Below are 23758 nucleotides of genomic sequence, written 5' to 3'. Positions count from 1 at the left end.
CCGTGAGTGGTATAGGCCATGAACATTATGCAACATAACCATCCTTTACCATTACATTAAATTATAAAACATAACCAACCAAAATCATTAGTGTAAATGTAAATTAAGCAACTTAAATTAACCCACATGAACCATTAGTTGTTATATAACTTAAATTTAAGGTTTTAAGTCGATAAAAACAGATAAAAACAGATTGTCAGAAAATAGTTAGCTGATTTTTAATATTTACCCCAATTTTACCCCAATTTTAAGGACAGATATGAACCAATGTAATATATATACACTGTATATGTCATTTTTGTTACTATGTCATTTTTTAATGTGTAAATTTATCATATGATAATTGAGCTATGAATGCTTAAACATTTATTTTAGTTTGCACCACTAGTTGCACCATTCAGCTTATTTTCTGCTTCACACATTAGGAAAAATATTTGTAAGATATTGTTTATAACACAAATGACATCTGTTGCCAGTTGATATTTTTTGCCGTATTATTGGCGTGTACGAACATGATATTTTCTGTATAATTTGTGGTTGTTACAGTCAATTACAAATGCATTTTCATAAGGTCAAGTCCAAGATGTTGCCTCAATAATTGATGCGCAAGAGAGGAAGGCAGAGTGAGATTTTGAATAGCTGTGAAAATGAAGTGCAACAAACTATTTTACTAATTATTTACGGAATTTTTCATTTGAAGGAGGTCTCTTCTTCACAAAACTCCAGTGTAGGCAGAAAGTGTGGTCTCTGATTAGGCTTAGTGGACTGACGACACTTTACACACATACATTAAGCCAAATCTCCCCATAATGTTAAAGAATTGCATTCTATTTCAGGGTTTCGGTTCTTGAGAGCATGTCGGTTGATGTCAATCCCAGACATCCTCACATATTTGAACATCCTCAACTCCAACACTGTGATACGTCTGTCCCACCTTGTGTCAACCTTCCTCAGTCTCTGGCTGTCTGCTGGAGGCTTTCTACACTTGGTAAGGCTTACATGGGGATAGTCAGTCAGCATTTGCTGCCTTTCTTCTTTCACCCTTTGCATGCTGGGATATTTGTCATCTGCTAAAATGTTGTCTGCTGAATTTCTAAAATAAGCATTTTCTTTGATTTTTTTTCAAAAAATACTATCAAAATAGCAAACAGTTTGGATCCAGATGAGATGCCACGTTCTGTGGCATCACATCTGGATCCAAACTGTTTGCAAAGGCCTACAAAATTTGGTTCCAGCACTGAAAGGGTTAAGTAAGGTATACAATCATTGTCGGTCAACATTTGCTACCATTATCTGTTTGGTATGAGAAACAGTCATTGTCAGTAATTGTTTACTAACTATCTACACTAGATAAAGTCATTGTCAGTTATCATTATGTGTCTGACTCTCCTTGTGATGGCATACTGTCATTGTCATTGTTTGCTTTCTGTCTCCTCTTGGTATACCACCTATACGGTAATTGTAAGGTACACAGTCATTTCCAATCATCATGTAGTGTGTGTTTTTAAGTCTAACATGGTGATTTTCTAGTTCTAAGACTTATTCAAGTAGGCCAAACAATCAGTACTGACAAGGCTTTCAACATAGGCATCAGCGTTTATTGAACGCAGTATCTTTTTCCTAATGATAAGACATGCAGTCATTGTCAGTTATTATTTTCTGCTTTGTCAAGCTGGTGTGGCATACAGTAATTGTCAGTTACTATTTACTGCTTTGTCCACCTGGGGTGGCACACAGTCATTGTCAGTTATTATTCACTGCTTTGTCCACCTGGTGTGGCACACAGTCATTGTAAGTTACCATTTACTGCTTTGTCCACCTGGTGTGGAACACAGTCATTGTCAGTTATTATTTACTGCTTTTTCCACCTGGTGTGGCACACAGTGATTGTCAGTTATTATTTACTGCTTTGTCCACCTGGTGTGGAACACAGTCATTGTCAGTTTTTATTTACTGCTTTGTCCACCTGGTGTGGCACACAGTCATTGTCAGTAATTATTTACTGCTTTGTCAACCTAGTGTGGCACACAATCATTGTCAGTTACCATTTACTGCTTTGTCCACCAAATGTGGCACACGGTCATTGTCAGTTACCATTTACTGCTTTGTCCACCTGGTGTGGCACACAGTGATTGTCAGTTACCATTTACACTTTTGTCCACCTGGTATGGCACACAATCATTGTCAGTAACCATTAACTGCTTTGTCAACCTGGTGTGGCACACAGTGATTGTCAGTTAACATTTACTCTTTTGTCCACCTGGTGTGGCACACAATCATTGTCAGTTACCATTTACTCTTTTGTCCTCCTGGTATGGCACACAATCATTGTCAGTTACCATTTACTCTTTTGTCCACCTGGTATGACACACAATAATTGTCAATTACCATTTACTCTTTTGTCTTCCTGGTAAGGCACACAATCATTGTCAGTTACCATTTATTGCTTTGTCCACCTGGTATGGCACACATTCATTGTCAGTTATTATTTACTGCTTTGTCCACCTGGTGTGGCACACAATCATTGTCAGTTACCATTTACTCTTTTGTCCACCTGGTGTGGCACACAATCATTGTCAGTTACCATTTACTCTTTTGTCCACCTGGTGTGGCACACAATCATTGTCAGTTACCGTTTACTCTTTTGTCCACCTGGTGTGGCACACAGTCATTTTCAGTTATTATTTACTGCTTTGTCCACCTGGTGTCGCACACAATCATTGTCAGTTACCATTTACTCTTTTGTCCACCTGGTGTGGCACACAGTCATGTCAGTAACCATTAACTGCTTTGTCAACCTGGTGTGGCACACAGTGATTGTCAGTTAACATTTACTCTTTTGTCCACCTGGTGTGGCACACAGTCATGTCAGTTACCATTTACTGCTTTGTCCACCTGGTGTGGCAAACAATGATTGTCAGTTACCATTTACTCTTTTGTCCACCTGGTATGGCACACAATCATTGTCAGTTACCATTTACTGCTTTGTCCACCTGGTATGACACACAGTCAGTGTCAGTTATTATTTACTCTTTTGTCCACCTGGTGTGGCACACAGTCAATGTCTGTTATTATTTACTGCTTTGTCCACTTGATGTAACACAGTCAATGTCAGTTGTTGTTTGTTGCCATTTTCCTTTTTGTTGTGGAATTATGTCAGTGTAAGTTATCACATTAGTATTTCTACATTGATAAGGCATACAGTCAGTGTATGTTATCATGGCCACTATTCTGAAATTGGTAAAGCTATACAATAATGGTCAGTGATAATTTGCTTCCTATTTCCACTAAGCAAGGTATTTGATTATTTCGATCTGGTAAGGAAACCATCATTGTCTTCCATTATTTGTTGCCTTTATCTTCTTGTAACTCATGCCGTTATTGCCCCCACGTTTTTCAGAGAAAAAGTGGGGATATTGTGGTGATGTGCGTTTGTCAGTCCGTCTGTCCTGGCCACCTGCTCCTCCTACACTATTAGCACTAGAACCTTGAAACTTACTTACATGGTAGCTTTGAGCATATGTGCGACGGTGACAGTGATGGAATTTTGATCTGACCTCTGGGTCAAAAGTTATGGGGGTTGGGGCGGGGCAGGGTCAGAGATTTTCACTCCTTTTTTTATGTTATTTTACATTAACTTCTTCATTTCTGCACCGATTTACTTCAAATTGATACTGAGCCTCTCTTATGACAATACGGTCAATCTCAACTATGCATGTCCCCATTGCCAACCCTGGGGCGCCCCGGCAACATAGGCCACGCCCACCCAAAAATGCCTTTTACTATAATTTCTTCATTTCTACACCGATTCACTTCAAATAGATACTGAACCTCTCTTATGACAATACGGTCAATCTCAGCTATGCATGGCCCCATTACCAACCCTAGGGCACCCTGCCAACATAGGCCACTCCCACATAGGCCAGGCCCACCCAAAATTGCCTTTTACTATTATTTCTTCATTTTTACACCAATTCACTTCAAATTGATACTGAACCTCTCTTATGACAATACGGTCAATCTCAGCTATGCATGGCCGCATTACCAACCGTGGGGCGCCCCGCCCACATAGGCCATGCATACATAGGCCACGCCCACCCAAAATTGCCTTTTACTATAACTTCTTCATTTCTACACCGCTTCACTTCAAATTGATACTGAACCTCTGTTATGACAATACGGTTAATCTCAACTATGCATGGCCCCATTACCAACCCTGGGGTGCCCCGCCCACATAGGCCACACCCACCAAAAATTGCCTTTTACTATAATTTCTTCATTTCTACACCGATTCACTTCAAATTGATACTGAACCTCTTTCATGACAATACAGTCAATCTCAACTATGCATGGCCCCATTACCAACCATGGGGCGCCCCGGCCACATAGGCCACGCCCACCCAAAATTGCCTTTTACTATAATTTCTTCATTTCTACACCGATTTGCTTCATATTGATACTGAACATCTCTTATGACAATACGGTCAATCTCAACTATGTATGGCCCCATTACCAACCCTGGGGCGCCCCGCCCATAATAGGCTACGCCCACCCAAAATTGTCATTATCCCCACGCTTTTTGAAAAGCGTGGGGATATTGTGGTTATCTCTGCCATCCGTCCGTCTGTCCATCCGTCCTGGCCACTATCTCCTCCTACACTATTAGCACTAGAACCTTGAAACTTACACACATGGTAGCTATGAGCATATGAGTGACCCTGCACTATTTGGAATTTTGATCTGACCCCTGGGTTAAAAGTTATAGGGGTTGGGGTGGGGCAGGGTCAGAGATTTTTCTCATTTTTTAAGGTTATTTTACTATAATTTCTTTATTTCTTCACCGATTGTCTTCAAATTGATAATGAACCTCTCTTATGACAATACGGTCAATCTCAACTATGCATAGCCCCATTACCAACCCTGTGGCGCCCCGCCCACAAAGGCCACGCCCACCCAAAATTGCCTTTTACTATTATTTCTTCATTTCTACACCGATTCACTTCAAATTGATACTCATGAACCTCTCTTATGACAATATAGTCAATCTCAGCTATGCATGGCCCCATTACCAACCCTGAGGCGCCCCACCCACATAGGCCACGCCCACCCAAAATTGCCTTTTACTATAACTTCTTCATTTCTACACCGCTTCACTTCAAATTGATACTGAACCTCTGTTATGACAATACGGTTTATCTCAACTATGCATGGCCCCATTATCAACCCTGGGGCGCCCTGCCCACATAGGCTACGCCCACCCAAAATTGCCTTTTACTATAATTTCCTTATTTATACACCGATTCACTTCAAATTGATACTAATCCTCTCTTAATACAAAACAGTCAATCTCAACTATGCATGGCTCCATTACCAACCCTGGGGCGCCCCGCCCACATAGGCCACGTCCACCTAAAATTGCCTTTTACTATAATTTCTTCATTTCTACACCAATTCACTTCTAATTGATACTGAACTTCTCTTATGACAATGCGGTCAATCTCAACTATGCATGGCCCCATTACCAACCCTGGGGCGCCCCTGGATCAAACATGCGGCGTGGGGATATGCGTCAGCCCAGCCACGCCATTTCTAGTTATAAGTTATCATTTGCTGCATTTTTCACTCTGTAAGGCATAGGATCATTGTTTGCCTTCATGAACTGCATTAGCAACAGCTCAGTTGAAAACAATAGAGCTACATTATGGATATTTGTAGCCATTGGTTTCTAGGCATTAAAAACAAATTAAACTTCAGCCTAATGGAATTTAAACAAAGAGATAGATCTGCAATGTTCTGTTTTATGTTTTATAACAACTTCTTTGAAAGCAGTGGTGTCTAGCTGTTGTATTATTTACTATTGTTATCTGTTTACTTAAGCAAAACAATGAAAGCATTTACAATTCATATGAGGTCCATTTGATGTGAGCTCAGCAGACATTTCATGCCCGGTGTCGTGTAACATGACATTGTCATCGTCAAAGGATTATGAAAAGAGGATAAAATATGCTTTACAGTTTTGCTTTATGTTTTTTATGATAGGAATTTTTTATAATAAGTGTTATTTTAGTTAAACAGAATAAATGTAAAAGAGTTAATGAGCTGTTTGAAAACATGGCTAATTTGTTTGACACCTAACAAATTTGTTATTTTGTTCTCCATGGTCGCAAAATATTGGGCTATAATTGTGATCCGACAATGTATACTTATACAATAGATTTCAAGTATTTGTTTGAATTGCTTTTAGTTAACCAAACAATTTTCTTTCCATACATGTGTTAGTTTTCCAATCTGCAAGGCTTCATATTTGTCCTATAGCAATGCTGGATCACCCCTCCAGAGAAATAAAACAGTGTAATTTGTTTTTGTCATTCATTTCTAATTTTTACATCACTTTATGAGGAAGTGCGTTTTTCTTTCTCATGACTAGATTTCTTTGCTTTCGATTGTATTTAATGATATTGGCATGCAATTACAATTTGGCGTTTAAACAATGATAAAGTCATAGATTTTCATAGGAAAATGTAGAAATTAAATCATTTTACTCTTTATTATAAATTTTGTAGAGTTGCAGAAGCATTTTGAGTTTTGCTTTTACATTTGTTTGTCTAAAAGGAAAAAGGATCCAAAAGATTGGCAGCCTTTCACCAACATAGTGTCCTGTTTCTCTGTTGTTGTACACTTCGCAGATTTGGATTTGAATTGTTCATCTAAATGCTACGGTGGCATAGATTTGACATTCACTTATCTTTTTTATGCTTCCCCCCCCAAAAAATTTTGGGGGGAGCATATAGTCGCCGCTTCGTCCGTGTGTCCGTGCGTCAGTGCAAAATTTTTGTCCAGGCTATTTCTCAGCAACTAATGACCGGAGTTCAATGAAACTTTATGGGAAGCTTCACTACCAAGAGGAGATGTGCATATTATCAGTGGGTTCTGGTTGGATGATTTTTCACAGAGTTATGGCCCTTTGAAATTTTCCATTACTGTACATATAGTGAAATTTTTGTCCGGGCTATTTCTCAGCAACTAATAACTGGAATTCAATGAAACTTTATGGGAAGCTTCACTACCAAGAGGAGATGTGCATATATCAGCAGGTTCTGGTTGGATGATTTTTCACAGAGTTATGGCCATTTGAAATCTTCCATTAACTGTACATATAGTGCAATTCTTGTCTGGGCTATTTCTCAGCAACTAATGACCGGAATTCAATAAACTTTATGGGAAGCTTCACTACCAAGAGGAGATGTGCATATTATCAGCGGGTTTTGGTCGGATGATTTTTCACAGAGTTATGGCCCTTTGAAATTTTCCATAAACTGTACATATAGTGCAATTCTTGTCCGGGACTATTTTTCAGCAACTAATGACTGGAAATATATGAAACTTTATGGGAAGCTTCACTACCAAGAGGAGATGTGCATATTATCAGCAGGTTCTGGTCAGGTGATTTTTCACAGAGTTATGGCCCTTTGAAATTTTCTATAGAAAAATTCTTGTCCCCCCCCAATTACTGTGCCCTCAAGACGTTTCCTTTTATCTGAATATATAGTGCAATATTATGACCAAAAAAAACTTTGGGGAGCATCACCCGTCTCCGACGGTTTTTTGTTTAAATTGCTCTCCTCTTTTTAACTCACCTGAGCTAAGATTGTCCAATCTTCATGAAATTTGGTCAGAAGATTGGTTTCAATAATATCTTGGATGATTATGAAAAAAAATTACAGTTTGCTTGAAAAACATGGCTTCCAAGGGGCGGGGCATTTTTCCTTATATGGCTATATATGGCTATTGTAAAATCTTGTTAACACTCTAGAAGCCACATTTATTGTCTGATCTTCATTAAACTTGGTCAGAAGATTCATCCCAATAATATCTTGGACGAGTTTGAAAATGATGCCGGTTGGTTGAAAAACATGGCCGCCAGGGGGCGGGGCATTTTTCCTTATATGGCTATAATAAAACCTTGTTAACACTCTTGAGGCCACATTTATTTTCCAATCTTCATGAAACTTGCTCAGAAGATTTGTCCCACTGATATCTTTGATGAGTTAAAAAATGGTAACCTTTGCTTGAAAAACATGGCCGCCAAGGGGCAGGGCAATTTTCCTTATATGGCTATATAAGGCTATAGTAAAACCTTGTTAACACTCTAGAGGCCACATTTATTGTCCAATCTTCATTACATTTGGTCAGAAGATTGGTCTCAATGATATCTTGGATGAGTTCAAAAATAATTATGTTTGTTTGAAAACTATCACATTTATCTTCTGATCTTCGTGAAACTTGGTAAGAAGATTTGTCCCAATAATATCTTGTTATCTCAGGTGAGCGACTTTGGGCCTTTCAGGCCCTCTTGTTTCTATCTCGTGGCCATGAGTTAGCTATGTCGTGGCCACGAGATAGAAAAAAGAGGAGTGCAAAACTAAATAAGAGCGGAATGCAATTAAAAAAAGAGCGGTGCAGTAAATAAAGGCAGAGTGCATTAAACAAAAGAGGAGAGAATGTTCGCTATCTCGAGATATCCGAGTTAGTCAGCCAATAAAATTTTGCTTAACATGTGTAAATATTTTGTACGCATATAGCTGGTCAAAGCAGGCAAGGCTCTGATATAACATAACATACTACTAATAGGACTACTATTACTACTACTACTATTGCTGCTGTTGTTGTTGTTGCTGCTGGTACTACTACTACTACTACTACTTCTACTACTACTACTACTACTACTACTGCTACTACTACTACTACTACTACTACTACTACTACTACTACTACTACTACTACTACTACTACTACTACTACTACGACTACTACTACTACTACTTCTTCTACTACTACTACTACTACTACTACTACTACTACTACTACTACTACTACTACTACTACTACTACTACTACTACTACTACTACTACTACTACTACTACTACTACTACTACTACTACTACTACTACTACTACTACTACTTCTTTTACTACTACTACTACAACTACTACCACTTCGACGACCACGGACGACCGACGACCTAACAATGGACAACGACGGACGGTACGACTGATGGACGACCGATGTTTGGACAAGGGACGACCGAGGGACGACCAACAGACGACCAATGTTTGGACTAGGGATGACTGATGGACAACCAACGGACGGCCGATGTATGGACGAGGGATGACCGATGGACCACGACCGGGGGACGGACGACCGACCGACTGACGATGGGACGATGACCGACGGACGACGAGGACGACGAGGACTACAACTACTACTACGACGATGACTACTTCTACTACTACTACTGCTACTACTACTACTACTACTACTACTACTACTACTACTACTACTACTACTACTACTACTACTACTACTACTACTACTACTACTACTGCTATTACTAGCAACAGCAGTAGTAGCAGTAGTAGTAGGGGGAGGTGGAGGAGGAGCAGTAACAGCAGTAGCGATAGAAGTTAGTAGTGGTAGTAGTAGTAGTAGCAGTAGTAGTAGTAGTAGTTGTAGTAGTAGTAGTAGTAGTAGTAGTAGTAGCTTAGTAGTAGTAGTAGAAGTAGTAGTAGTAGTAAGTAGTAGCTGCAGCAACAACAACAGCAGCAGTAGTAGTAGTAGTAATAGTAGTACTAATATTAGTATGTTATGATATATTAGAGCCTTGCTTTTGAGACGTTTTCATCGGCTGATTAATTTGAAGGAAAAAGGTAGTATTTGATTGGCTCACTAACTCGTAGCCACGAGTTAGCTAAGTCGGGATCTCGAGATCTGGAAATTCTCTCCTCTTTTGTTTAATGCACCCTTCCTTTATTTACTGCACCGCTCTTTTTTTAATTGCACGCCTCTTTATTTAGTTTTGCACTCCTCTTTTTTCTATCATGTGGCCACGACATAGCTATCTCGAGATGCCGACTTAGCTTACTCGTGGCCATGAGATAGTAAAAAGAGGAGTGCAATTTTTTTTTAAATGAGTGAATGTCACTTTTATGCATCTCGAGATCCCGACTTAGCTAACTCGTGGCCACGAGATAGTAAAAAGAGGAGTGCAATTTTAAAAAAGAGGAGTGAATGTCACCTCTATTCCACCGTAAAATGCTCATTAATTCAAGTGCATTAACAGGCTTGTGGGAAATCCGTACTGAATGCATGTGTTTACAGTATTGTCCCTGATAAGCCTGTGCACTCCTGCACAGGCTAATGAGGGAGGACACTTGCTTCTGAGACTGGATTTTTGTTGAGAAGAGACTTCCTTTAAAAACAAATTCCATAAATGCAGGGAGTGTCATCAGGGAAAAGCATGTGCTGACTTAACAAGCAATTCTGGGAGAATACTAATTAGGCACATTCATATTAAAAGTATTTCAGAGTGACTGACTTGAATAATATTTGATGGTTGAGAATAAATTCTGTGTATAGGAAAATAAAAATTTAAGCAGCCATCAAATTTATTTTAACAGTTTTACATGTTTAGATTGGACTGACTGTGAAAGTTTAGTATATGATATAAATAGAAATAGTTTGCAGATATGACTGTTCCACGGTCAACTCTTTATTTATATGACACTTTTGCAGGTGGAGAACTCTGGTGATTTCTTCAACAACTTTGAGAATCCCCAAATTCTCACGTACTGGGAATGCTTGTACTTCCTTGTTGTTACTATGTCAACCGTCGGCTATGGAGACATCTATGCCCGTACTTTGATTGGCCGTCTGTTCATGTCTATCTACATATGTACCAGCATTGTAAGTACTGTTTGTAATATTATCTCATTATTAAAACTTGTTAAATTCAATTAAATAGGTGAAAATAAGTTCATATTGGTGCTAGTTACCTCTCGCATACACTTTGGTGCACACAATAATTTTATGGGTAAACAGATTTAGTTTTTGAAGATATTATAAGTCTCAGATTTCATCAGTGCTATCGCTTGTGTTTTTTTATCGAACATTCATTTTAGCCCAGTTTTCCAATTACAAGTCTCAAATAGTCTTGTTATGCCATTTTTATGTGGTATTACAATATGCACTGCACACTACCCAGTTTTTTTGAGACAATAGAGGCAGACATCAATTCAGTTTGTGTAAAGTGCTGGTACAGTTTACAAACCGGTTTTGAAGAGATTTAAGCAGTGGCGGAGGACGTTGAAAAACAGGGGGTATGCTGCAAACTGTCGAGAAAAGAGAATCTCTCAAAAGGAGGTGCTAGAAACGGAAAAAGATGTTTTGCGGAATGAGGTTGAACGTCTTCAGCGTGAAAACGACATTGTTCGCATGGAACTGAGCGCACTCAAAAACAGATACGATGCTTTACAACGATTTGCAGAGGCAAACAAAATTCATGTGGTCACAGCTCAGCCTTTGTATCTTGAGTTTTATGAGAAGTACTTCTAAGTGGTAATGGCAGCTAAATTTAAGAAGAATCTAATCAATTATTTTGGCTGTCAAATATCTGCTGCAAGGAAAATACCGTCATTTTTTTGTTTAAATTATCAAACACTGCTTATTTGTTTGTGAATTTCTTTATGTTTCATACTTTCATACATAACACATATGTGTATTCAGGGATTTCATTGTTCATGGAATTAATTTAATAAATGGCTGTTACAAGTGCAGACACATTTTTACAATGTATAGTATTACTAATATATACATTTTTTAATGCTATCATTTTTAGCTCACTGTTTTCGGAGAAAACCTGAGGTATTGTCATAGCCAGCTCGTCGTCCGTCGTCAGCCGGCATCGCGCTAAAACCTTTATATTGGCTCTAAAATCAAGGTGCTTCCACCTACAACTTTGAAACTTCATATGTAGATGCACCTTGATGAGTTCTACATGCAAAACACATTTTGGGGTCACTAGGTTAAAGGTCAAGGTCACTGTGACCTAAAAAAGGGAAAATAATCTTACAAGCTTTCATTTATTCAAAACTGAACCTGCAGCCGAGCGTTGGCACCAGTTATGCGGTGCTCTTGTTACTTTTTCTCATAACCATGATATGGGAGCTTCTATCTTTCATCTCAATATCTAATAACATTCACATCATTTCTTGCTTTTAGATCAATTTTTATAGATCAAATCAGGCTGGGAAGCCCATCCGTTTTTCAATGTTAAGTAGGAATCTTTCCAATATTCATTTTCAAAAGCCTCAATAATGCTCCATAACTTGAGAACATTGTCTTTATGTGGATTGTTCCATCCCTCCATTGTTGGCAGTAAGTAATCATGTTTCCAATTCCAATTTCCTGACTGCAAGTAGCGCAGATTGAGTGAGACATTAGAAACCTGTTGGATCTCAACTCTGGCTACTGGGTCTTAAAAAGAATGGAGGATCTTTGATATTGGATATTGCTGTACAGTAACAATGTTGCTGTTATTATATCGGAGCAATAATATCATGGTATTAGCAAGTTCCCAGATGGAAAATCAGTTAATTTATTCATTATTTATTTGGGTCAATTATTGCCCATTCATAATAAAGGCACATATGGATATACAAGTAACATTAATTCTTCAAATAGGAAAAAGATCCAGCTCCATGAATTTTTTTAAAATGTGTATTAGGTTCATTTAATATACCTTTATAAGTTAGGAACTCCTTGAAAAACTGTATTGTGGGTAAAAAGACTAGATACAAATTGATTGAAAAAAAGCAAAAATATGTACATTTGTATTACTATCTTCTAATAATAAATTCCTCAAACAGGGGATACTTGTTTTGAGTTGCAATAGTCAAGAATTATTTAAATAAAATAGTAACGCAGTCGATGACATACCAATCTGTTTGACTCAAATGAAAAATGATTTCAATGATATAGTCCCAGGATAATTTAGATGATTGTCACATTATATTAATGATCTGTTAAAATTAAGGCAATTCATTTTAAGCCCATCTATTTAAAAAAAAAAAAATATGAGCTATTGTCATCACCTTGGCGTCAGCGTCCGGTTAAGTTTTGCGTTTAGGTCCACTTTTCTCATGAAGTATCAATGCTATTGCATTCAAACTTTGTACACTTACTTACTATCATGAGGGGACTGGGCAGGCAAAGTAAGATAACTCTGGCGTGCATTTTGACAGAATTATGTGCCCTTTTTATACTTAGAAAATTGGAAATGTTGGTTAAGTTTTGTGTTTAGATCCATTTTATTCCTTAAGTATCAAAGCTATTGCTTTCATACTTGCAACACTTACTAACTATCATAAGGGGACTGTGCAGGCAAAGTTATGTAACTCTGACTGGCATTTTCACAGAATTATGTGCCCTTTTTATACTGAGAAAATTGAAAATTTGGTTAAGTTTTGTGTTTACGTCCACTTTATTCCTAAAGTATCAAAGCTATTGCTTTCATACTTGCAACACTTACTAACTATCATAAGGGGACTGTGCAGGCAAAGTTATGTAACTCTGACTGGCATTTTGACGGAATTATGGGCCCTTTAAACTTAGAAAATTGAAAATTTGGTTAAGTTTTGTGTTTTGGTCCACTTTACCCCTAAAGTATCATAGATATTGCTTTCATACTTGGAACACTCGCAAACTATCATAAGGGGACAGTAAAGGACAAGTTGCATAACTCTGGTTGTCATTTTTACGGAATTATGGCCCTTTTTTGACTTAGTAACTTTGAATATATGGTTAAATTTTGTGTTTAGATCCACTTTTCTTCTAAAGTATCAAGGCTATTGCTTTCAAACTTCAAATTCTTTCATGCTTTCAAGAAGGTACACTGCAACGTCGATATATCGCAGTCAGTGGGGTCCAAAGATCGCGAGCGCGATATATCCGGCACGCGATATAACTCGAGAAATGTCTAACTATATTGTATTGCGGTTAATTTGTCAAATTTCCCCAATGTTGTCATTTTATATAGGTGCTGCTACATATTTGTATAGTAATAATTGCAAACCAATTCTGCAATACATTCGCATAACTACATACGTATCTGTATTTATCATTAAAAAAAATGTAAATTATATTTTTTATTTTCATGTACAATCGCTCGCGAGTCAGCTTAAAAGAATTCTTGCTGTAAAATCGTATAAAATATAATTGTGCATAGATTCGAATTTACCCTTATAAAAAGTCCTAATGAAGGAACTGAAACAGCGTAACGGTAACGGTACAGCGTGTTTGAATTATATTTTATTAACAGGGAATGTCAATGCCACATAATTTGCGAGATACCGCGGTACTTTAGTTGAAATTTACAACGAAACTTAATGGGAATTAAATGATCTCAATGTTGTACCAGCTACGAAATGTTTATTTACAAATAAATACACCCACCCCAATTTTCGCGCGCTTTTTATCAGGACAAAGAAATTCATGACCAGTACCGAAATTTAACGATTTATATACCAGTAAACTGCCATTATTACCTTTGCAATGACACTAATTGATTATTTCTTAAGTGTTTAAAACAACCCCAGCCGTGTGTAAACAACACTGTCACTAATCGACTGTTTTTCACGCTTCACTGCGTGCCATAATAAGCCGCGAAATATAGGGTGGTAATACTAGCTAGAACCGGTTTTTTCTTATGTTAGCGAATTCTCAGATTAAAACATGTCATTTAGTGATCATGCTCGATGGGAGCCATAGCAAAAGCGTGATATATTGGACAGCGCTGTATACCGGTCCGCGATATATTGGACAGCGCGATATACCGGTCCGCGATATATTGGACAGCGCGATATACCGGTCCGTGATATATTGGACAGCGTGATATACCGGTCCGCGATATATTGGACAGCGCCATATACCGGTCCGCGATATATTGGACAGCGCGATATACCGGTCCGCGATATATTGGACAGCACGATATACCGGTCCGCGATATATTGAACAGCGCGATATACCGGTCCGCAATATATTGGACAGCGCGATATACCGGTCCTCGATATATTGGACAGCGCGATATACCGGTCCACGATATATTGGACAGCGCGTAATACAGGTCCGCGATATATTGGACAGCGCGATATACCGGTCCGCGATATATTGGACAGCGCGATATACGGGTCCGCGATATATTGGACAGCGCGATATACCGGTCCGCGATATATTGCACAGCGCGATATACCGGTCCACGATATATTGGACAGCGCGATATACAGGTCGCTATATATATTGGACAGCGCGATATACCGGTCCGCGATATATTGGACAGCGAGATATACCGGTCCGCGATATATTGGACAGCGCGATATACCGGTCCACGATATTTTGGACAGCGCGATATACCGGTCCGCGATATATTGGACAGCGCGATATACCGGTCCGCGATATATTGGACAGCGCGATATACAGGTCCGCGATATATTGGACAGCGCAATATACCGGTCCGCGATATATTGGACAGCGCGATATACCGGTCCGCTATATATTGGACAGCGCGATATACCGGTCCGCGATATATTGGACAGCGCGATATACCAGTTTCCGATATATTGGACAGCGCAATATACCAGTCCGCGATATATTGGACAGCGCGATATACTGGTCCGCGATATATTGGACAGCGCGATATACCGGTCCACGATATATTGGACAGCGCGATATACCGGTCCGCGATATATTGGACAGCGCGATATACCGGTCCGCGATATATTGGACAGCACGATATACCGGTCCGCGATATATTGGACAGCGCGATATACCGGTCCGCGATATATTGGACAGCGCGATATACCAGTCCGCGATATATTGGACAGCGCGATATACCGGTCCGCAATATATTGGACAGCGCAATATACCAGTCCGCGATATATCAGCGTTGCAGTGTACTGTACCTGGCAAGGTGAATTTTACCTTGACCTTTGAATAACCTTGACTCTCAAGGTCAAATTATTAAATTTTGCTAAAATTGCCATAACTTCTTTATTTATGATTAGATTTGATTGATAATTACACAAAACAACTCTTACCTAACAAACCACAATAGACTGCACCCAAACCATCCCTCATGCCCCCCCCGAATCCCCCCCAAAAAAGTTTTTTTTTCTTTTTCTTAAAGATCATCTAATAAATGACCACCACACCCTAACACTACATGTATACCCCCTCCCAAAAAAAAGATTTTTTTTTTGTTAAAACATGGTTAAAAAACACAATTTTATTTTTTTTAAAACATTGTTAAAAAACACAAATATTTTTTAAACTTTTTTTTTTTTTCATTTTTTTTGCATTTTTGGAAGATAATGTAAAAAATGACCACACCCCCACACTATACACCCCCCTCCACTCCACCCCTCCCTCCTTTGTGATTGAAATTGAGATAGGTCCCTTCACCTTTAAAAAGAAAAATAGATGAGCGGTCTGCTCTTGTTAAATCTGTGTTTGAAGACAACTTAAGGTGGAGGTAGTACAGGCTGTTACTGTGGAGGAACAAATATAAATAGAAATTAATTTTAAATACAACAATTATTTGTTCATCATAAGGCTAAATATGTTTACCATTATTACCAATTGATTTGTAAAACTAACAAATAACAGAGAGAGTTTCTTGGACTATTTAAATCAGTTTAATGATTTTGATATACATCATATCTGATTATTGATCATCAAAGTTTACATAACTAATTGATATGGTCACGTTGGGATGCAACAAATATGACAAAGATCATTCATCATTTTAGTTTGAGCGTAAATCAAACTGCTATTCAACAGGCAATTTGCCAAAAATACCACTATAACCCAGTGTTTTTTTTACAATTTTGGGAATGGGGCAGTTCCTTTTGGATTGGAAAATATGGCGTCTTTTTTGACTAAAATTGGCAAATTAATTCTGTTGATTTTAAGCTTACAAATACTTTAAAATTGATAAAAACATTATTATGCCCCCCTTGGAAGAAGAGGGGGTATATTGTTTTGCACATGTCGGTCCGTCGGTCGGTCGGTCCGTCCGTCCGTCCACTAGATGGTTTCCGGATGATAACTCAAGAACGCTTAGGCCTAGGATCATGAAACTTTATAGGTACATTGATCATGACTGGCAGATGAACCCTATTGATTTTCAGGTCACTAGGTCAAAGGTCAAGGTCACATTGACTCGAAATAGTAAAATGGTTTCCGGATGATAACTCAAGAATGCTTAGGCCTAGGATCATGAAACTTCATAGGTACATTGATCATGACTGGCAAATGACCCCTATTGATTTTCAGGTCACTAGGTTGAAGGTCAAGGTCACAGTAACTCGAAACAGTAAAATGGTTTCTTGATGATAACTCAAGAATGCTTACGCCTAGGATCATGAAACTTCATAGGTACATTGATCATGACTGGCAGATGACCCCTTTTGATTTTCAGGTCACTAGGTCAAAGGTCAAGGTCACAGTGGCTCGAAACAGTAAAATGGTTTCCAGATGATAACTCAAGAATGCTTATGCCTAGGATCATGAAACTTCATAGGTACATTGATAATGACTGGCAGATGACCCCTATTGATTTTCAGGTCACTAGGTCAAAGGTCAAGGTCACAGTGACTCAAAATAGTAAAATGGTTTCCGGATGATAACTCAAGAATGCTTACGCCTAGGATCATGAAACTTCATAGGTATATTGACCATGACTGGCAGATGACCCCTATTAATTTTCAGGTCACTAGGTCAAAGGTCAAGGTCACAGTGACTCGAAACAGTAAAATGGTTTCCTGATGATAACTCAAGAATAATTAGGCCTAGGATCATAAAACTTCATAGGTACATTGACCATGACTGGCAGATGACCCCTATTGATTTTCAGGTCACTAGGTCAAAGGTCAAGGTCACAGTGACAAAAAACGTCTTCACACAATGGCTGCCACTACAACTGACAGCCCATATGGGGGGCATGCATGTTTTACAAACAGCCCTTGTATTTTTTAAGGTTTAACTTATAGAACTGGATTTGGAGATGAATGACATGGTAAGACTAATTTAAAAAAAATAAATTTAAACCTTTACTTGGGATATTTTAGGTCCCATTTGGGAAAAATATATACTTATTTCTATTGGGAATGGGTCTCTCTACCAGACCCATATTTGACTGAAACAAAAAACACAGTAACCAGAGGGTTATTTTGTCTGTCACTTACTTTAACCATAGGAAATAAACAATACAGTTTTAGCTTTCAGTAAAACCAATACAAATAGTAACATTATAAACATTCATTTTCAAACAAATATTAGTTTGCATGAGTACTGTGAAATTTAGTGGAACAAATATTTCCTTTTCAAAATGCCAACAAAGATTCTTGAATGTGTATGTTGCTGAAGATAAACATTCTTCTGTGTCAAATAGTGGATTCAAATATTTCCATCGCCAGAAAATCATATATACCGGTAATCACATTTTAAATATTCATAAGCAAAATCAGACCTGTATTGACAATAAATGTGTTTCAGAGTTTCAGAATCGCAAATGTTTTACATTTTTCAGAAGGATATAGAAAGCGACTTGTGGACATGCGTAAATACCATAACTGTATCGAATATGGCCCTTCAATTATGGTTCTTGCTAGTGAAACGTTTGCTTTGTTACAACCCCATTTGGTTATTCTGGGGAAAACCTGTCTGCGAATTTAGCTATTCCTATTTGTTTGTGAAAATCGTCTCTTGACAATGTATTATATTGACATCAGTAAATTAGCAGCAGAGGAATTTATAAAATATTTTTTCACATTTTTTAAAATCCAAACCGCTTTTATCCATCTGCGTGTTCATAAACCACAAAAAAACAATAACCTAATATATATAAGTGTCTGTTTTGGAATTAAGAAAATACCATGAAAAAACAGCCCACTATTATTTGCATGTTAAGTTATATTCTAGTGATGAGTAATAAGTATCTAGATTATTCTGGCCTTTAGGAAGTTGTCCATCTGTGGCCAATTTTCTGAAATGTCAGGAAGACATGACCATAAATATAATAATTGCTCTCTTTGCCATTATGACAACAGTAAGTATGTTGCCATGGTAAACTACGTAATCAGGAAGTAGGTTCTCTTATACTAGAATTCAATTTACTCATTCATTCAATGTATGAATGAAATTGATGTTGTTGTAACACAATATATGATTAATGGCTCAGAAGATTTCACTGTAAATTGTTTATTCCAAAATGATTGCTACGTTTGCTTATAAGGTAATGTACTACAGTTTGTGAAAGTACGTTTTAAGGTATATTGTATCTAAAGTTTTTTAATGAAACTGAAATGCCAACTTTAATTGACAGTTAAAACTGCTTTCCCATGGTTGAAGATACCATTTTAAAATATTACATTTTTAAAGGGGCCTTTTCACAGATTTTGGCATGTTTTGAAGTTTGTCATTAAATGCTTTATATTGATAAATTTAAACATTGGAACTAAAAAGCTCCAGTAAAAAATCAAGAATAAAATTTAAAAAAAAGAAAATAGGTAGCCCTCAGGACTCGAACCACTGACCCCTGGAGTCTGGAGTAAAAAGCCTGCGCTTTAGACCTCTCGGCCATCCTTCCTTACACAAAATAAGGCGTATTTTACACTTCATATAAGCGATCCTCGTATTTTCACTAAATATTACGACAACAACAGAACTCTCCAAATTATTCAATCATTTCGCATTGCAACGCTTTATAATTTTCAGGTTTTTAAATCGTCAAAAGATGCATATAAAGGCTATTTCAGAGCATGGTAAATGTTCAGTATTACGGTTTCCTTACAAATATTATAACTAAAACGAAAATTTGCGAATCTGAAACAACTTTTTTCATTTTTGTCAATTTACCAAAACGTGACAAGGCCCCTTTTAATGGTTAATGTATTTTTGGTTACACATTATTAGATATTTGATATGCTCTTAACTGGCAGCGGATTGCTGCAGTTTATAATTACCCCTTGCTACTTGATTGCACCTGAATTGTAATTGCTGCTATAAGCCTGAAGAGTGTCAATTGGTGCTTTTATTGTTACACCTGTATAGTAATATATGCTTTTGTGAGTACTTATAACTGCTACATTCTTTCATCAAGCCTTTACAAAAACTTTATTTTTGCTTTCTCTAGGGGTTGTTTGCAAGCTGGATTCCAGAAATTGCAGATATCATTGGAAAGCAGAACAAGTATGGAGGTTCATACAAAAAGGAAAGAGGAAAAAAGTAAGTGTATATTCGGCAACAATTTGTCTTTAATATTTACCTCTGTTCACTCCTGTTTTTAGTACTGTACAATCAGTTGAGATATTGCATCAATATACTGTATAAACAAAAGAAGAAATATTTCAGCAGCATACTGTATAATCAGGAGAAATATTTTAGTAGTATACTGTATAATCAGTTGAGATATTGCAGTAATATTCCTTTTAACAATAGACTGGAGATATTGCCACACACAAACTTACAATTGCTGGATGTATTGCAGCAATAGACCCTTATAAGTTGTGAAGATATTGCAACAAAATGCCTTTTGATTGGTGGCCTTAGTGCAGCCAAAGATCTCAATAATGTGTGATGATATTAAAACAAAATATCTTACAGTATAAAATTATCAGATGTAGATATATTGCATGAGATAATGATGGTACAGTTGATATATCATGACAATGATAAACTCTAATAAGAGGAGACCTAAAAGTTTTTATCATTCAAACAACAACAACACTAAGCTGCAGTGGTTGCTTAAGTTTCATAAACTTGAGAACAAAAAACAAACAGTCGATTTTGATATTTCTGACATTGCCACATCTACATATTCTTGATATATGAGTGCATTATGTGTATGACTCAGATCTAAAAATGTGGCAATATTTGAAAGGCATAAATGATTGGTCTGAGCGGAGACTTGCTTTCCCATTAACCTTTAACATAAGCATTTAAGAATCATTTCATGCATCTGCTGGGAATCATTTCATGGATTTGAGTGACGTAACTTATTGCCAATAATGTTTCCAAATGGCATTTAATTTGCCTGTGTTCTGACAGAAGAAGTTTGGCCGTTCTCGTGAGATTATTTTGTATGTATAAATTACATGAATTGATATGCAATATGAATTATTTTATAGAAACACTTAAGTCATTAAAGTATATGTGAAGTGTTAAAATTATATGGAGTTTGAATTGTTTATCATATAAAGAAAACATTTAAGGTTATATATATTTTGTGTAAGTTTTGTATGTGAATCCTGCTTGACACATTTCATCAAGTGTGCCACTTTTGATGGAGAGTTTATGTTGTTACGATTATTTCAGTCATAGAGTGGTATGTGGCCACATAACATACGATTATGTGGCTAACTTCTTGCAAGATTTCTTGCACATTTCAGGCATACAGTTGTGTGTGGCCACATTGCATATGATTCTGTGGCAAACGTTTTGCAAGATTTCCTGCACATTTCAGGCATATGTTGGTGTGTGGCCTTAGTACATACGATTCTGTGGCAAACTTCTTGCAAGATTTCCTGCTTATTTCAGGCATATAGTGGTGTGTGGCCACATTGCATATGATTCTGTGGCAAACTTTTTGCAAGATTTCCTGCACATTTCAGGCATATGGTGGTGTGTGGCCTTATTACATACGATTCTTTGGCAAACTTCTTGCAAGATTTCCTGCTTATTTCAGGCATATAGTGGTGTGTGGCCACATTACATACGATTCTGATACAAACTTCTTGCAAGATTTCCTGCTTATTTCAGGCATATAGTGGTGTGTGGCCACATTTCATAGGATTCTGTGGCCAAATTCTTGCAAGATTTCCTTCACATTTCAGGCATATAGTGGTGTGTGGCCACATTACATACGATTCTGTAGCAAACTTCTTGCAAGATTTCCTGCACAAGGACCGTGAAGATGTGGATGTTGAGATCATATTCTTGCACAAGTATGTAGAGTTTCTACTCTATAAAAACAGGGCTTAATGTATGGAGTAAAGTGTTGTCCCAGATTAGCCTGTGCAGTCCACACTGGCTAATCAGGGACACAAATTTCTGCATGGAGTGGATTTTTGTTAAGAAAAGAAAAGAAAAAAGGCTAATCTGGGAGGACACTGTATGCATGTGCATTAAACCCTGTTTTCCAGGAGTGCTGCTCATATGAATATCATTTTAAAGCCCATGTCATTTGACAAAATAAGTTCTGTTTTCCTTCGTAACTATATAGAATATTTTCATGCCATTTCAATTGTTAAGTTTATGATTTTGTATTAACCCATGGTGTTGTGATTTTAAGATACCACAATCTATAAAAGGAATTGGTTTCAAACCATCAAGTTTTAATTGATGCTTTTTGACATGCTGGTATACTAGTGTTTTGGTACATTTTGTGTTGCATAGCATTTTCTTTTATTCATTTAAAAAAATCCTTTTAGCATATGGACATTTAAAAAAAAAATGTGTGTTTTCAGGGCTTTACCTGACCTTGAGTTGGAAGGTTTGCTTAAAAGACACTTCACACAAGTAGAGTTCTTTCAGGGAACTGTCATGGATGCCATTGACCTTGAGAGGGTCAAGGTCAGTACCGGTATATCTTAATACTTTTAATTAAGGCAACAAATGGTCAATAGAACACATTTCACCTTAATAAAAGACTGTAGTAAAAGCTGAAAAAATATGTCATACATAACGCCATACCTATTCTTGTTAAGATATTGTACCAAATCAGTGAAAAGTGTTTTGCTTTTTTTTAAATATACACAACTATAAAATGTGTTTTCAGATTAAAACTGCCCATGCATGTTTGGTCTTGGCCAACAAATACTGCACGGATCCTGATCAGGAAGATGCGTCCAACATCATGCGGGTGATATCCATCAAGAACTACCATGCCGACATCAAGGTCATAGTCCAGCTTCTGCAGTACCATAACAAGGTCAGAACGTCAAGGTTGAAGGGCAGTTTCAGGAAATAAACATACACTGTTTTATCAAAATTAGAGAGTATTAGTTAAACAAATGGAAAAAATAAAATCAGGATATTCAAAAAATGCTCGAAATAGTGATTACTTCAAATGATTGTGTTTGGAATAGAGGTGTTCATACTGTTATTTCTTCGTTATCTGATTCAATTATAAAATATTGAACCATTTTTCAGTTTTATTGCTTGACAACGATTATACGTTTTATTAATCCAATAGTCCCCTCGATCACAAAGTTAAGTATATTGGAATCACCATTGGCGTCTGTCCATTTGTTCATCTGTAGACACACATTTGTTTTCTCCTACACTTGTTTACATAGAACATTTAATAAAGACAGGCATTTTTATGTCCCCCACTATAGTAGTGGGGGACATATTGTTTTTGCCCTGTCAGGTCAAATATATGTGGCCCAAATGGCTTATTTTATAAATATTTTTGCAATATTGAAGATAGCAACTTGATATTTGGCATGCATGTGCATCTCATTGAGCTGCACATTTTGAGTGGTGAAAGGTCAAGGTCAAGGTCATCCTTCAAGGTCAGAGGTCAAATATATGTGGCCCAAATCGCTTATTTTATGAATACTTTTGCAATATTAAATATAGCAACTTGACATTTGGCATGAATGTGTTTCTCATGGAGCTACACATTTTGAGTGGTGAAAGGTCAAGGTCATCCTTCACAAGGTCAAGGTCATCCTTCAAAGTCAAACGTCATATAGGGGGACATTGTGTTTCACAAACGCATCTTGTTCCCTATACAATTTTAATATGTTTATATGCAATTTTTATAGTCCTATGTTAAAAATTACAAATGTTATATCCCTTTTTCATTGAAGAAATTCTATATCCTATGTTAAAAATTGCAAACATTTTATCCCTTTTTCA

General features: G+C 37.3%; 1 protein-coding gene across 1 annotated transcript in view; it reads left to right on the top strand.

Moving 5' to 3' along the window:
* Positions 1–23758, top strand: part of LOC127866491 (calcium-activated potassium channel slowpoke-like) — an 87320-nt gene that overhangs the window by 16264 nt on the left and 47298 nt on the right. The window contains exons 5-10 of the mRNA XM_052407038.1: positions 837–988; positions 10574–10744; positions 20028–20119; positions 21727–21837; positions 22360–22465; positions 22671–22823. Coding sequence (XP_052262998.1) covers positions 837–988; positions 10574–10744; positions 20028–20119; positions 21727–21837; positions 22360–22465; positions 22671–22823 — 785 coding nt within the window. The remainder of the gene's footprint in view (positions 1–836; positions 989–10573; positions 10745–20027; positions 20120–21726; positions 21838–22359; positions 22466–22670; positions 22824–23758) is intronic.

Source organism: Dreissena polymorpha, chromosome 2 (genome assembly GCF_020536995.1).
Source record: "Dreissena polymorpha isolate Duluth1 chromosome 2, UMN_Dpol_1.0, whole genome shotgun sequence".
Lineage (NCBI taxonomy): Eukaryota > Metazoa > Mollusca > Bivalvia > Myida > Dreissenidae > Dreissena > Dreissena polymorpha.
This window is presented reverse-complemented; position numbering and strand designations above follow the sequence as displayed.